At 44.6% G+C, this 16,124-nt stretch overlaps 1 protein-coding gene across 1 annotated transcript in view; it reads right to left on the minus strand.

The window, feature by feature from the left end:
* Positions 1 to 16,124, minus strand: part of SNTB2 (syntrophin beta 2) — a gene marked incomplete at its 3' end in the record, with an annotated part of 83,946 nt that overhangs the window by 27,542 nt on the left and 40,280 nt on the right. Inside the window, exon 2 of the mRNA XM_080703169.1 lies at positions 4,201 to 4,414. Coding sequence (XP_080559295.1) covers positions 4,201 to 4,414 — 214 coding nt within the window. The remainder of the gene's footprint in view (positions 1 to 4,200; positions 4,415 to 16,124) is intronic.

Genomic DNA, 16,124 nt, shown 5'->3' on the forward strand with positions numbered 1-16,124 from the left:
CAAAAACTAGCAAGCAGACTGAGCAGTCAAATGACTTGTCAGGCGTGGCGGTGCATTGCTGTAATCGCAGTACTTGGGAGGCAGACAGGAGGACTGTAGGTTTGTGGCCAGCTTCAGCTTAGTGAGACTGTGTTTCAAAATAAGGAATAAAAAATAGGAGCCAGGTGTGGTGGCGCATGCTTGTAACCCCAGCATTCGGGAGGCTAAGACAGGACAATCGAGGTTCACGGCCAGCTTCAGCTACTTAGTGAGACCCTTACAACTCAGTGAGACCCTGTTTCAAAATAAAGAATATAAAAAAAAATAGAGTTGGGGGTATAGCTTGGAGGTAGAATTTCCTGGGTTCCATCCTAGTACCGGAAAAAAAAAATATATATATGTGTGTGTGTGTGTGTGTGCGTGTGTGTGTGTGTGTGTGTGTGTGTGTATATATGGATGGGAGTGTAGTTCAGAGGTAGAACGCCCTGGGCTCATTCCCAGCTAGTGTCAAGCTGCACTCAGGGGCCAGTGGCTGCCAACCCTCACCTAGGAAACGTTCAGTCCACCCCCACCCAACACACTGGATGGCAGGAGCAGTAATGTCCTTGGTTCAGAAGAGTTCCAGCAGGCGGCTCATTTTCTAGAAGGGCTATTCATTTCCACCTGGCTGCTCTGGCACTGTGACCAGCATAAGATCCTTTAAACACATGCAAAAAGTTCAGCGGCAAAACCATGACGAGAAATTTCCTTCACTCCCCCTCCTGACCTACTTAGCACCAAAGATAGGAACCAGTTCATCCTTTTCTAGGCACAAAATGTTCACCTTGAAAAAGAATCCTTATACATTTTACAGTTTTGGGGACAATTTCTCAGATACATCTCTGTCTCTGTCTCTGTCTCTGTCTCTCTCCTCTTTGCAGTACTAGGGATGGAACCCAGGGGTATTCTACCTCTGAACGAAACCCCCAGGCCTATTTGGGGGGGGGGGGCACTGGGGATGAAACCCAGGGGCATTTTACCTCAGAGCTACACTCCCAGCCTGATTTTTTAATTCTTTACTTTGAAACAGGGTCTCACTAAGTTGCAGAGGGCCTCACTAAGTAGCTGAGGCTTTCCATGAATTGCAATCCTCTGGTCTCAGCCTCCCGAATGCTGGGATTACAAGCGTGCGCTACCATGCCTGTCATGATACATCTCTTTTGACATAATCTAAACTCTGAAAATCTTGGTATCAAAGATCCTTAATATTAATAGTTGTAAAAATGGAAAATAAATATATTACAAAACAGATTTATTTCTTTTCTTTTTTTTTTTTTTTGTGGTCCTGGGGGTGGAACCCAAAGACTTTTCTGCCTCTGGGCTATACTCCCAGACCTATTTTATATTTTATTTGGAAACAGGGTCTCACTGAGTTGCAAAGGGCCTCACTAAGTAGCTGAGGCTGGCTTCGAACCTGTGCGATCCTCCTGTCTCAGCCTCCCAAGCGCAGGGATTACAAGTGTGCGCCATCACGCCCGGCCAAAACAGATTTATTTCTAAATAAATAAATTTTTTTAATTTCTTTTTTTAGTAAAGTCTTTGACATAATTTATGTGTTCAATTTAGTAATAGTAATGTAATTTTATATGCTATAATGAAATTATTTAATTTTTACCTGAAAAAAGTGCAAAGATGACCGAGACATTGTGAACCTGTGCGAAGGACAGACTTACACTTCTGAAAAGCGGTGTTTAAGAACACATTGTTCTAATTAAACATCATCCTGCCCACAGTTCCATTTGCTAAGGAACAGGCTCATGTTCTCTGCCTGGACTTTGTCATTATTTATTTAGATTTCACATTCCAGAATGAAACACTTATAATTATCAGAAGCATCTAGTGAGGTCATGAAAATTCAAGGTGGGGAAGGGAGTAAACCTCTTTTTTTTCCCTATTCTTTCTGATGGTCTGTGGAACAAAATCAAAGTAGTAATAGAGTAAAAAAAAAGTGTTTCTTTCTAATATAAAATAATTTTAGCTTAGAAAGTGAAGACATAGCCAGGTGTAGTAGCACACGCCCGTAATCCTAGTACTTGGGAGGCTGAAACAGGAGGATTGCAGATTTGAGGGTATTCTCAGCAATTTACAAAGTCCCTCCGTAATTTAGACCCTGCGGAGTGGCGCATGCTTGTAATCCCAGAATTTGGGAGGCTGAGACAGGAGGATCAGGTTCGAGGACAGCCTCAACTACTTAGTGAGGCCTTCTACAACTTAGTGATACTCTGTTTCAAAATAAAGAATAAAGGCCAGGGGTGGTGGCGCACCCTTGTAATCCCCGCGCTTGGGAGGCTGAGACAGGAGGATGGCACGGGTTCGAAGCCAGCCTCAGCTACTTAGTGAGGCTCTCAGCACTTAGTGAGACCCTGTTTCCAAATAAAATAGAAAATAGGTCTGGGAGTATAGTCCAGAGGTAGAAAAGCCCCTGGGTTCCACCTCTAGTACCACACACACACACACACACACACACACACACACACACACACAATAAATAATAGGGCAATAGGGCTGGTGGTGTAGCTCGTAGGTCGAATGCCCCTGGGTTCCATCCCAAGTACTCACCAAAGTGAGGAAGCCTTTACATAAAGATGAAAGATGGACCATAAACAGACACTAGACACTGCTCCACCCCCGCTTGAATGGTTACTATTATCGAGACTGGTGTTGGCAAAAAAAAGTGAGCCGATGGGAATTATGGTCGGTAGGAACATAAAATGGCACAATCACTTTGGCAGAAAGTTAGGCAGTTACACACACCTACCCTTTGACTTAGAAATTACACTCCTCTGAATTTATCCAAGTGAAATGAAAATGTATGCCCACAAGAAGACTTGTACAAAAGTGTTCATAAGGCTGGTCATGGTGGCACACACTTGTAATCCCAGAACTTGGGAGGCTAAGACAGGAGGATCGCAGGTTTGTAGCCAACCCCAGCAACTTAATGAGACTCTGTTTCAAACTAAAATAAAAAAGGTTGGTGTAGCTCAGGATACAATGTCCCTGGGTTCAATCTCCAGTACCACACACACACAAAAGTATTCCTAATCGCCAGATACAGCGGTACAGAGCTGTAAGCCCAGTATTGGGGAGGCTGAGACAGGAGGACTGCGGGTTCAAGGGTAACCTCAGCAAGACATGAGCCTCTCACCCATTAACATAGCAAGACCCTGTTTCAAAACAAAAATAAAGTAGAGCTAGGGGAGTAGCTTGGAGGTAAAATGTCCCTGGGTTCAATACCAGTACCATAAAAAAAGGGGGGACTAGGGTGTAACTCAGAAACATAACACCTCTGGACTCCATCCTCAGTACAGAAGGGGGGAAAAAAAAGGAGTAAAGAAAAAGTTTCAGGGCAGCCTGGGCAACTTAGCAAAATCCTGTCTCAAAATAAAATAAAAAGTTGGGTGTGGTGACAGACACATACTTGTAATCCCAGTACTTGGGAGGTTAAGACAGAAGGAATCTCAGTTTTGCAGCCAGCTTCAGCTACTTAGTGAGGCCCTCCGCAACTGGGTGAGACCCTGTTTCTTTTTTTTCTGTGGGTCTGGGGATGGACCCCAGGGGCATTCAACCTCCAAGCTACACCCCCTGCCCTATTTTATTTTTTATTCTTTATTTTGAAACCGGGTCTCACAGAGTTACATAGGGCCTCACTAAGTAGCTGAGGCTGTCCGCGAACCACGATCATCCGGTCTCAGCCTCCCAAATGCTGGGATTACAAGTGTGAGCCACCACGCCCGGTGAGACCCTGTTTCAAAATAAAAAATAAAATAGGGCTGAGAGTGTAACTCAGAGGTGGAAGTCCCTTGGGTTCAATACTCTGTACAAAAAATAAAAAAATAAAAAAATCTGGACATGGTAGCACATACCTATAATCCCAGTGCTTAGGAGGCTGAGACAGGAGGCCCACAGGTATGAAACCAGCCTCAGCAATTTAGTGAGAATCAACAACCTAACAAGATCTTATGTCTGTCCAAAATTTTACTCATTCTCCCCACTCCCTCTCTCTCTCTATGGCAGGAACAAGCATTTGAAATAACTCTGCTATGAAACTTCAAAAGTGAATGTCTCATGTCAGGCTGATGCCATCCTCTGTGCGCTTCTGTTAACAGAGGCGTGCCCAGTGGCGCTGTCCGTAGCTGGCAAGGCTGAAAGCGTGAGGCTCGGTTCTTGTTAGGTACAGCTCACCTGTTCTCCAGATCCGGCATGCTTAGGTTCCTGGCGGCAAAGCACATCTTGAGAGGGATGACCTTCCTGTCCTTGGTGCTGTTCTGGTGTTTTGGAGAACCGGAGTCCTCACTGCCACTAAAGCTGGGCGACTGGGGCGCTGCACCTTCCCATGGCAGATCTGACACCAAGGATGGCTTCTTGATATATGGTGTCACTTCTCGGATGAACTTGACTGTGAACAAAGACCAGAGAAGAAGGTCAGTATTTTGTTTTGTATGAAAAATTACAACCAAAGTATATTCTGTGTATTTTTTCTGCCAAGACACAGAGGGTAGATGTTCACACCCCGATGGGTACAGCAAAATTATGCACAATTCTTGCCACACTATTTGTGCTTCTACTGTTTTTCTTTTCTCTATAAAATACCCTGAAAGTGAGTTAAGGTGATATCGTCAAAGAAATAACCCTGAAGATATTATGTCACATACATGCATTATCTAGAACAAAGAAGAAATAAAGGTCAGAAACTATGAATCTCCTTGAAATAGATTCTGTGCCTCCTGAGACAGCTCCACGGAACTTTAGACAACTCTTGTTTTCTTTTTCTTTTCTTTTCTTTTTTTTTTTTTTTTTTGCAGTACTGGGGAGTGAACCCAGGAAATTCTACCTCTGAGCTACACCCCCAGCCCTAATTTTATTCTTTATTTTGAAACAAGGTCTCACTGAGTTGCAAGGGCCTAAATAGCTGATGAGGCTGTTCATGAACCGTGATCCTCCCTCTCCCAAATGCTACTACCACACCCAGTTAGACACTCTTTTTTTTTTTTTTGGCGGAATGGGGATGGAACCCAGGGGCATTGTACCTTCAAGTTATACCTCCAAGCCTTTTTTTAAGTCTTTTTATTTTTTGTGGTATTGGGAACGGAACCCAGGGGCTTTTCTACCTCCAGGGTACACTCCCAGACCTATTTTATACTTTATTTGGAAACGGTCTCACTAAATTGCTGAGAGTCTCAGTAAGAGCTGAGGCTGGCTTCAAACCCATGCAGTCTTCCTGTCTCAGCCTTCCAAGCTCTGAGATTACAAGTGTGCACCACCACACTCAGCTCAGTATTTTTATTTTCGAAACAGGGTCTCACTGAGTTGCGAAAGGCCTCACTAAGTAGCTGAAGATGTCTGCGAACCCTGATCCTCCGGTCACCATCTCCCAAAGGCTGGGATTTCAAGCGTGTGCCACCATGCCCGGCTAGAAACTCTTAATAGTAACAAACTTCTCAACACTTCTGCTCATTGATTCACTCTCTACTAATGCCATACAGAACAATCTCTCCACATAAGAACCTTTCAGATATCTGAAAGTCATGCTATGGTTCTATTCTTTTCTTTTGGGGGTGGGGGTTATAGGGATTGAACTAGGGGCATTCTACCTCTAAGCTGCACCCCTAGCCCTTTTTATTTTTGTTTTGAAATAGGGTCTCACTAGGTTGCTGAGAGCCCTGCTACATTGTTGAGGCTGTCCTGGAACCTGAGATACTCCTGTTTCAGCCTCCCAAGTTCTGGATTGCAGGCCTGCGCCACCATGCCTGGCTCTAAGTTAAATATTTCTAATTTGATCCAATTTGCTTCACATCCACTAGTTGTCCACCAAATGCAGGCTCTAGACTAGCCACAAGAGCAAATGAGGCGTGGATCCTGCCCTGCAGGAATGCCTGGCCTGGTAGGAGATGGCCAGGTCTGAAAATACAGACAAAAATAAAGCATATTCACGATAAGCACAAAGCAGACAAAACTGATCCCTTGTCCAAAATACTCTATTCCCATTAATGTAGCCCCAAAGTAAATTATAGCATTTAGTAGATAAGCGACTTTTATTTATTTATTTTGGTACTGGGGATTTAACCTAGGTGCATTCTACCTCTGAGCTACACCCCCAACCCTATTTTTTTATTCTTTATTTTGAAACAGGGTCTCCTTAAATTGTGGAGAGCCTCACTGATTAGCTGAGGCTGACCTCAAACCTGGGATCGACTGTCTCAGCCTCCCAAATACTGGGATTTAAATGCATGCACCACCACGCCCGGCAACTTTATTCTTTTTAAGATCAATTTTAGTACTCATATAAAATACTTCTTTTACTTCAGTCATAACAAGCATGTCAGTTTAAGTTGGAATGTTCTTGTTTTAAAAACCAGAGAGCTGGGTGTGGTGGCATATGTCTGTAATCTTACCACTTGAGAGGCTGACACAGGAGGATTGTAGGTTCATGGCCAACCTCAGTACAGTAAATTAGTGAGGCCCTGTTTCAAAAAAGAAAAATTAAAAGGGCTGGAGGTGTAGCTCAGAGGTACAATATTCCTAGGTTCAATCCACAGTACTACAATAAAATTAATTAATTAAATAAATAAAAATGAATAAGCTTAGGATTATTAAAATATTTTTTTTAGCTGAGAGGTGGCACATACCTATAATCCCAGTACTTGAGAGGCTGTGATAGGAGGGTCACAGGTTCGAGACCAGCCTCAGTAACTTAGTGAGACTGTCAGCAACCTAGTAAGACCCTACCCCCCAAAAAAAAAAAAAAAAAAAACAACCAACTAACCAACCAACCAACAAACAAACAAAAAAAACCCCCAAAAAACAGTTTGGGCATGGTGGCACATGTTTGCAATCCCAGTACTTGGAAGGCTAGGACAGGAGGATCCCAGGTTTGAAGACTGCCTTGACGATTTAGGGAGACCCCGTTTCCAAATAAGAAATGAAACTGGGTTGGGATTTTAGCTCTGAGGTAGAATGCCCCTGGGTTCAATCCCCAGTGCCACAAAAAAAGAAAAATTAAAAAAAAAAAAGGCTGGGGTGTAGCTTGAAGGGCCTGAACAGCCCTGTGTTTAATCCCAGGACCAAACAACAACAACAACAACAACAACAACAACAACAACAACAACAAGAAACTTTTTTCTACTTCTAAACCACGACCCCAACCCTATTTCATTTTTAGTGGAACAGGGTCTCAGTTGCTGAACATCTTGCTAAGGTACAGAGGCTGGTCTTGGACCTGCGATCCTCCTTTCTCAGCCTCTCAGGTACTGGGATTACAGGCATGTACCTCCATGCCTGGTTAGAAGTTTAAAAAAAAAGTTAACACTAATCAGTAGAAGGGATGAATGTATTTTCTTACAGTAAAGTAAACCTCTAATGCCAGCACCACATACTGGAAGGTGTGCTCCTGTGTACCCGTGTCTTCTCCCCAGGGACCATACGGCACTGGGGGTGGAGAGAACAGTAGCCGGCTGCCTCGGCTCACTGGGAGGTTTTTTTTTTTGCGGTACTAGGGATGGAGCCCAGGGGCATTCTACCTCTGAGCTACACCCCCAGCCCTATTTTTTTAGTCTTTTTTTTGAAACAGGGTCTCACTGAGTTGGGCAGAGCCTTGCTAAGTAGCCGAGGCTGTCCGTGAACGGCTCCTCTGGTCTCATTCCTTGAATGCTGGGATTATAAATGCGCACCACGCCCAGCACTGAGGAGATTTTTATCATCCTAGAAAAATGACCAGGGTTGCAGCCGGTGCATCCCTTGAGCAGCTGACTCAGGCATTTCAAGACATACTCTAGCTTTGTGCTTTCAAGAGACGATGAGATCACAAGAACTTGGCAAAAATTCCTAAGGTTTCCAGTCACTGCAGGTGACAGATCAGACATGCTCTTGAACATTTAACGCAGTATACCAACTACTGGGCTACCAACTGGAAAAAATTAAGATTTTTTTTTGGTGGTACCACGGGTGGAACCCAGGGGCTTTCTACCTCCAGGCTACACTCCCAGACCTATTTTATACTTTATTTGGAAACAGGGTCTCACGAAGTTGCTGAGAGCCTCACTAAGTACCTGAGGCTGGCTTTGAACCTGTGCGATCCTCCTGTCTCAGCCTCCCAAGCGCTGGGATTACAAGCGTGTGCCACCACGCCCGGCTAAAATTAAGATATTTTAAATACCTATTCTAGAATATTACAGTAATCAGAAAAGAATCTTTAGGGGCTAGGGATGTAGCTCAATGGTAGGTGCTTGCCTAGCTGTGCAAGGTCCTGGTTCAATCCATATCCTGAAAAAATCACTTGTAACCCCTTTTACTCTACTTTTTTTTAGGGGGGGGGGAACCAGGCATTGAACCCAAAGGCATTCTACCTCCAAGCTACAATACCAGCCCACCCTCATTTTATTTTCATTTTTTCTGACAGTGAACGGGAATTTGGGGAGCTGTACCGTGAGAATTGCCATTTATTACAGAAGTTGCCAAAATCATCACCAAGGATTCACCGAGGGGTGCAAAGGGGAATGAGGAGGCTCAGATACTGACTGGGGGGTAACACATCTGGGTGGAGGGGGAATGGTGGGGAGACCCAGCTGCCCCTGCCCCTTCTAATGCCATGGAAAAGGGTCCTCCTCTGGCCAGCTCTCCTCCCCATCCCCATGACCAGTTTCTCTCTGGGGAGGTGGGGTGGGGATGTGGAAAGAGGTTATAGTGTGAGTGGGCCCCAGAAGGGGGAGGGCACTGGGGGGTCCCCCATTTTACATGCACTCAAAACACTGATCTCCCCGTAAGCAGAAATGGGGGAAACTGGCCAGGCCCCCCTGCAGGGCAGCACTTCATTTTTAAAAAATTCTTTTGAAAATCCAGGGTCTCCCTAGATTCACCTCATTTTTTTTTGAAACAGGGTCTTACTAAATTGCTCAGGCTGGTCTCAGACCTTCTGTTCTCCTGTCTCAGCCTCCCAGGTGGAGGCATTACCTGTGTGCACCACCAATGCCTGCTTCCGTTTCCTCTTTAGAATGACAAAACCATGTATGTACTCTACCACATACTTGTAAAGATGCTTGGAAAGATTTTCATCAAAATTTTAAAGTGCTTATAAATAAGTTGTGATTATATTTGATTTTAAAAGTATAGTCCTAATTATTTAAAACTTTATTTCAATTATTTAAAAAATTTAAGAAATAAACTTATTCTGAAACCTTGTTCAAACTTTAAACATGAAAATGCCACCAACTGAAATCTTGTTCAAATTTCAAAACATTCTAATGCAATAGATGTGATACAAGATCCAACAGATTCTTACTAAATTCCAAGTTCTAACAAATAGGTTTATGGGAAATTCCACATCTGGGGCATTAGACAGCAGCTGATGTAAAATGAATACTGTCGATGGCTTTTAAAAGTTTATCTAAGCCGGGCATGTTGGTGCAAGTCTGTAATCCCAGGACTTGGGAAGCAGAGACTCGAGGATCACAGGTTTGAGGACAGCCTCAGCAAGCAGTGAGAGTCTCAGCAACCTAGCAAGACCTCATTTCAAAATAAAATAAACGGGCGTGGTGGCGCACGCTTGTAATCCCCACGCTTGGGAGGCAGAGACACGAGGATCGCGCTGGTTCGGAGCCAGCTGCGCAGGCTTAAGAGACCCTGTTTCCAAATATAAAATAGGTCTGGGAGTGTAGCCTGGAGGTAGAAGGGCTTCCAGGAACCCCAGTACCACCAATAAATAAATAAATAAATAAATAAATAAATAAATAAATAAATAAATAAAATATAACAAAATAGGACTGGACTGGGGGTGTAACTCAGAGGTAGAATGATCCTGGGTTGGATCCCCAGTGCCAAAAGAAAAAAGAAAACAAACAAAAACACCCTGGGGGTGTAGCTCAGAGGTAGAATGCCCTGGGGTTCAATCCACAGTACAGAAAAAAAATATGCATATGTTAAAATTCGCAGTAGCCAGGCGTGGTGGTGCACACTTATAATCCCAGCATTTGGGAGGCTGTGATCAGAGGATTGCGGTTCACAGCCAGCCTCAGCTGCTTAGTGAGGCCCTTTGCAACTCAGTGAGACGCTGTTACAAAATGAAGAATAAAAAATTGGGTGGGGGGTATAGCTCGGAGGTAGAATGCCCTGGGTTCTATCCCCAGACCCGCAAAAACAAAAACAAAAACACAATAACACAGAACTGGATGGGTGTTGTGGTACACACTTATAATCCCAGCATTTGGGAGGCTGAGACAGGAGGATCACAGTTCACAAACAGCCTCAGTTACTTAGTGAGGCTCTTTGAGACTCAGTGAGACCCTGTTTCAAAATGAAGAATAAAAAATAGGGCTGGGAGTGTAGCTGGAAGTAGAATGCCCCTGGGTTCCATCCTTAGTACCACACACACAAAAAAAAGCCGGCGTGGTGACACACGCTTGTAAACACTCCCCCCACCCCCCCACCCCCCCCCACCCCCGCTTGGGAGGCGGAGACAGGATGATCGCGCAGGTTCGAAGCCAGCCATGCTGGCTTAAGAGACCCTGTTTCCAAAAATAAAAAATAGAGCCGGGCATGGCACACGCTTGTAATCCCTGCGCTTCGGAGGCTGAGACAGGAAGATCGCACGGGTTCGAAGCCAGCCTCAGCTAATTAGTGAGGCTTTCAGCAACTTAACGAGACCCTGTTTCCAAATTAAATATAAAAAAGGTCTGGGAGTATAGATCGGAGGTAGAAAGCCTCTGGGTTCCACCCCCAGTACCACCAAAAATAAATAAATAAATAAACAAACAAATAAATAAATAAATAAATAAAAGGTCTGGGAGTGTAGCCTGGAGGTAGAAGGGCTTCCAGGAACCCCAGCACCACCAAACAAAACAACAACAACAAAAACAAACAAACAAAAAAACCCAGAACTGTATACCTTAAGGGTGTGGGGGGGGTGAGAGAGTGAATGATACTGTATGATAATTAACTTTTTTTTTGTGGTACTGGGGTTCCTGGAAGCCCTTCTATCGCCGGGCTACACTCCCAGACCTATTTTTTTATATTTTTAAAATTTGGAAACAGGGTCTCTTCAGCCAGCGAGGCTGGCTCCGAACCAGCTCCATCCTCCTGTCTCTGCCTCCCAAGCACAGGGATTACAGGCGTGCGCCACCACGCCTGGCAAAATTACACATTTTTTTTAAAAAAAAAAACTAAGTTACATAGTATGTTTGAAGACTGTTAAGTGTTAGGAAAAAAGGAAACAATAAGAGGAAGGTAGTCGGGATGCTGCAAAAGGCACACACACACACACACACATACACACACACACACACACACACACTAATAACAATAAAAAAAAGCAAGGAGAAGACAGTAAACCAGAGAAACACAGTGTTAACAAAGCAGCGCAGGTCAGGGGACAGTAGAAACTGGGGTCCCAGAGGCAAAGGGGCAAGAGGCAGGCCCCATGGGGTCTTTCGGGTCACTAAGCTTGAGCTTCCTTCCCTACAGAAAAAGAAAGTCATCAGCAGAAGAGTGAAGACTGCTGAGAACAGTGAAGAGGCCAAGGCTGAGGTGAGATGATGGGATGGCCCGGAGGCAGGAGTGCAGGTGGAGAGATGTGGTCAGATTCTGACTCTCCTGTGTGTAGATCTACTTAGATGTCTCAACAGTTGAGGAATGACAAGAGGAGAGTCAAACTGGCTGGTGACACACGCCTGTAATTCCAGTAAGTACTCGGGAGGCTGAGGCGTGAGGATCATAGGTTTGAAGACAGCCTTAGCAATTTAGTGAGGCTTTTTTTTTTTTTTTTTGGTGGTACTGGGGATGGAACCCAGAGGCCTTCTACCTCTGGGCTACACTCCCAGACCTATTTTATATTTTATTTGGAAACAGGGTCTCTTAAGCCAGCTGACGCTGGCTTCAAACCTGTGTGATCCTCCCGTCTCAGCCTCCCAAGCGCGGGGATTACAAGCATGCGCCACCACGCCCGGCTATGAGGCTCTATTTCAAAATGAAAAATAAAGCTGGCGTGGTAGTGCACGCTTGTAATCCCAGCATTTGGGAGGTTGACATCAGAGGATCGTAGTTCGCAGACAGCCTCAGCTACTTAGCAAGACCCTTTGCAACTCAGAGAGACCCTGTTTCAAAAAACTAAAAAGACTAAAAAATAGGGCTGGAGGTGTAGCTCAGAGCTACAAAGCCCTTGGGTTCCATCCCCAGTACTGCAGGGGGAAAAAAAAAATGGGGCTGGGCTATAGCTCTGATGTAGAAGAGGTAGAATGCCTCTGGGTTCAAACATTAATACTAAAAAACAAAAAGAATGATTTCAGAGTTTTTATCCTGAATAACTGGAAGAATAGAGTGGCTACTGACAGATCTATATTTTTTTGGTACTAGGAATTGAACACAGTGGGATTCTACTATTGAGTTATACCCTTACACCCCCACCTTTTAAAATTAATTAATTACTTAGTTTATTTTTTGCGAGTCTGGGGAAGAAACTCTGGGGCATTCTACCTCCGAGCTACACCCCGTGCCCTATTTTTTATTCTTTATTTTGAAACAGGGTCTCACTAAATTGCAAAGGGCCTCACTCAGTAGCTGAGGCTGTCTGTGAACTGTGATCCTCCAGTCTTAGCCTCCCGATTGTTGGGATTACAAGTGTGCGTCAAGCCCGGCACCTTTTTTTTTTTTTTTTTAATAGGGGCTACCATTGTTGGCCTCAAACCTGCAATCCTCCTGTCTCAGCCTCCCAAGTATTGGGATTACAAGCGTGCACTAGCACGCCAGGCTACCACTTTTCTTCCCCCTCACTTTATTCTCTAGTCTCTGGAAACTTTCAATGCTAGACTTCTTGAACCATTATCTCTTATTGGCCCCAATTCCTTCTAACTGGGTGCCGGCCAATCTTTTCAACATAGCCAAATGTGAATTAATCTTCATTATCCCTAATCCCCCTGTCCTTTGCATACTCTTAGTTATCAGGATTAGCACTGCTGTCTTTCTAGTCACCCAGAATCTAACCCAGTGGGATGTGAATCTCATGCAGGCACAGGCATCTGTATTTTACTAAACACTGCCCAACTGAGCGCTTCTCACAAGCTCGTTCAGGGCTTGGGAGCTGCTTCACAAAACCTCTGCGATCTCCTCCCTCTCCCTGGCAACACATCTAGCCAGTGCTGGACATTCCTGGCCACCCTGCAAGCGGTCTCTCACGTACTGTTCCCTTTAATCCCCACCTCTGGACCGAGCCGACTGTTATAATGGCCTTTTTCTGTGTGTGCTGGGTGTGGTGGTGCACGCCTGTAATCCCAGCATTTGGGAGGCTAAAACCAGAGGATCACGGTTTTTCTTTATTTTAAAACAGGGTCTCATTAAGTTGTGGAGGGCCTTATCACTAAGTAGCTGAAGCTGTCAGCGAACCGTGCTCCTCCTGTCTCAGCCTCCCAAGTACTGGGATTATAAGCGTGCACCACCACGTTCAGCTTTCCACTCCCTATTTCAAAGAACCTCTGGTGGTACACTCCTGTAACCACAGCTAATTAGAAGGCTGAGGCAGGAGGACTACAATTTTGAGGCCAGCCTGGGCAATTGAGGGAGACTCTGTCTCAAAAGTAAAAATTTAAAAAGGGCTGAGAACATAGCTCAGAGCTTGAGAGTTTGCCCAGCACATACAAAGTCTTGAGTTCAATCCCCAATACCATACACACAGTCCAAATGAATGTAAACTCATCTTTCCATCTAATTTCTCTCTCTGTTCTGTCCTCCCCTCCCCTTATATATCTTACTATTTTAATAACTCACAAAAGAAAAGCCCCAAATTATTTCCAGCAAGTGCAAGCCACCACAACCCACTGAACTCCTTGCAGGGAGATACAGTCTGACCTTCCTACAGATGTCTTTACTCTTACTCATTCCCTTTACTTCTTTATTTCCATGTGTCTAAATCTTAATATTTTCTTTTTTCTTTTTGGTGGTACTGGGGTTCCTGGAAGCCCTTCTACCTCCGGGCTACACTCCCAGACCTATTTTTATATATATTTTTTATTTATTATTTTTGGTGGTACTGGGGTTCCTGGAAGCCCTTCTACCTCCGGGCTATACTCCCAGACCTATTTTTATACTTTTTTATTTGGAAACAGGGTCTCTTAAGCCAGCGCGGCTGGCTTCGAACCTGCGCGATCCTCCTGTCTCTGCCTCCCAAGCGCGGGGATTACAAGCGTGCGCCACCACGCCCAGCTAAATCTTAATATTTTCCAAAGCACATCTCAAATTATTATTTTTTTTTATGGTGCTGGGGATTGAACCCAGGGGAATTCTACCTCTGAGCTACACCCCCAGCCTTATTTTTTATTCTTTATTTTGAAACAGGGTCTTTCTGGGTTGCAGAGGTTCTCACTAAGTAGCTGAGGCTGGCCGAGAACCCGGATCCTTCTGTCTCAGCCCCCAAGTACTGGGATTACAAGCATGCGCCACCATGCCCGGCTGCACATCTCAAATTCGACTTCATCTGTTCATGTGAATGCAAAAGTGGTGTGAACTCAGTAAGATCTGGCAGGGCTTAACCAATAGCTATGTGTCCACTGTTACTGCATCCGTGCAACTCCATGAAAAGCTGCGGAAGTGGTAGCTAGTGGGTCCAAACTCACCACAACTCCAGAATATTTGAAGAAACTTAGTATAGCAGCTGATGTGCCCCTGATATTGGTCAGAAAGAGAAACTTCCTGATTATAGGCCTGAAATCAGAGAAGAAGACTCCGGTACTGTGTTATTAACTCTGGGGAAACAGCAGTTTGAAGCTCTCATACTGATGCCAGCATTTTTGTTTGGTTTTCTTTCTCCTCTCTTTCCAGGGGTCTGAACCCAGGAACATCCTACCTCTGAGCTGTACCCCAGCCTTATGTTTATTTTGAAACATGGTCTCACTAGATTGACGAGTCTCACTACTTGCTGAGGCTGCTCTTACACCTGCAATCCTCCTGTCTCAGCCTCCCAAGTACTGGGATTGCAGGCGTGGACCACCACACCCAACTGTTTTCTTTCTTGCCAGCCCTTTTTCTTTTAGTTCTTTTCTCCCTAGGTCCCATTTCCAGGACTCTTATAGCTACCATCAAGGGCATTTGTGGTGATTAAAGTCTCTTAAAAAGTGCCATGTGTGGTGGCGTATGCTTGTAACCCCAGCATTTGGGAGGCTGAGACAGGAGGATCTGAGCTTGCAGACAGCCTCAGCTACTACTTAGTGAGGCCCTTTGCAACTCAGTGAGACCCTGTTTCAAAATAAAGAAATAAAGAATAAAAAATAGGGTGGGGGTGTGGCTCGGACGTAGAATGCCTCGGATTCCATCCTCAGTACCACACACACAAAAATAAATAAATAAAAAAGCCTCTGCCTTGCTCTGTGTAGAAACTACTGAGAAAAGCCCAGTGTTCTGACAGTCACATTGGCTTGGAAAAGATGTCACACAGCACACAGTGCTATCTCTCTCTCTCTCTCTCTCTCTCTCTCTCTCTCTCTCTCTCTGTGTCTGTCTGTCTGTCTGTCTGTCTGTCTGTCTGTCTGTCTGTCTGTCTGTCTCTTCCTTTCTCTCTCTCTTTGGCAGTACTGGGGATAGAACCCAGGGGCATTCTACCTCCGAGCAACATCCCCCACCCTATTTCTTATTCTTTATTTTGAAACAGGGTCTCACTGAGTTGCAAAGGGCCTCACTAAGTAGCTGAGGCTGTTCTCGAACTGTGATCCTCCTGTCTCAGCCTCCTGAATGCTGGGATTACAAACCTGGCACACAGTGCTACTTCTAACACAGGAGTATATACTATTTGAGTTTTGAGATGGGTACAATCAATCCCCAGTACAAAAATGAAATAAAACAACCTTTGCTATTTTAGTAAGTGTAAAATTGTATATAAGCCCACCCAATCTTGATCTTTTGTCTTAACAAATATAGGATGTTAGGATTTGAAAGCAGAAACTCAGGCTGGGTGTGGTGGCACCTGCCTACAATCTCAGTACTTGTACATGGGAGGCTGAGACAGAAGGATCATAGGTTTGAGGATAGTCTCAACGAGTAGTGAAACTCTCATCAACTTAGTGAGGCCTTCTTTCAAAGTAAAAATAAAAAATAGGGCCGGGTATAGTTTGGAGGTAGAATGCTCCTGGGTTCCA

The sequence above is a fragment of the Muscardinus avellanarius genome, assembly GCF_963383645.1.
Source record: "Muscardinus avellanarius genome assembly, chromosome: 10".
Classification (NCBI taxonomy): domain Eukaryota; kingdom Metazoa; phylum Chordata; class Mammalia; order Rodentia; family Gliridae; genus Muscardinus; species Muscardinus avellanarius.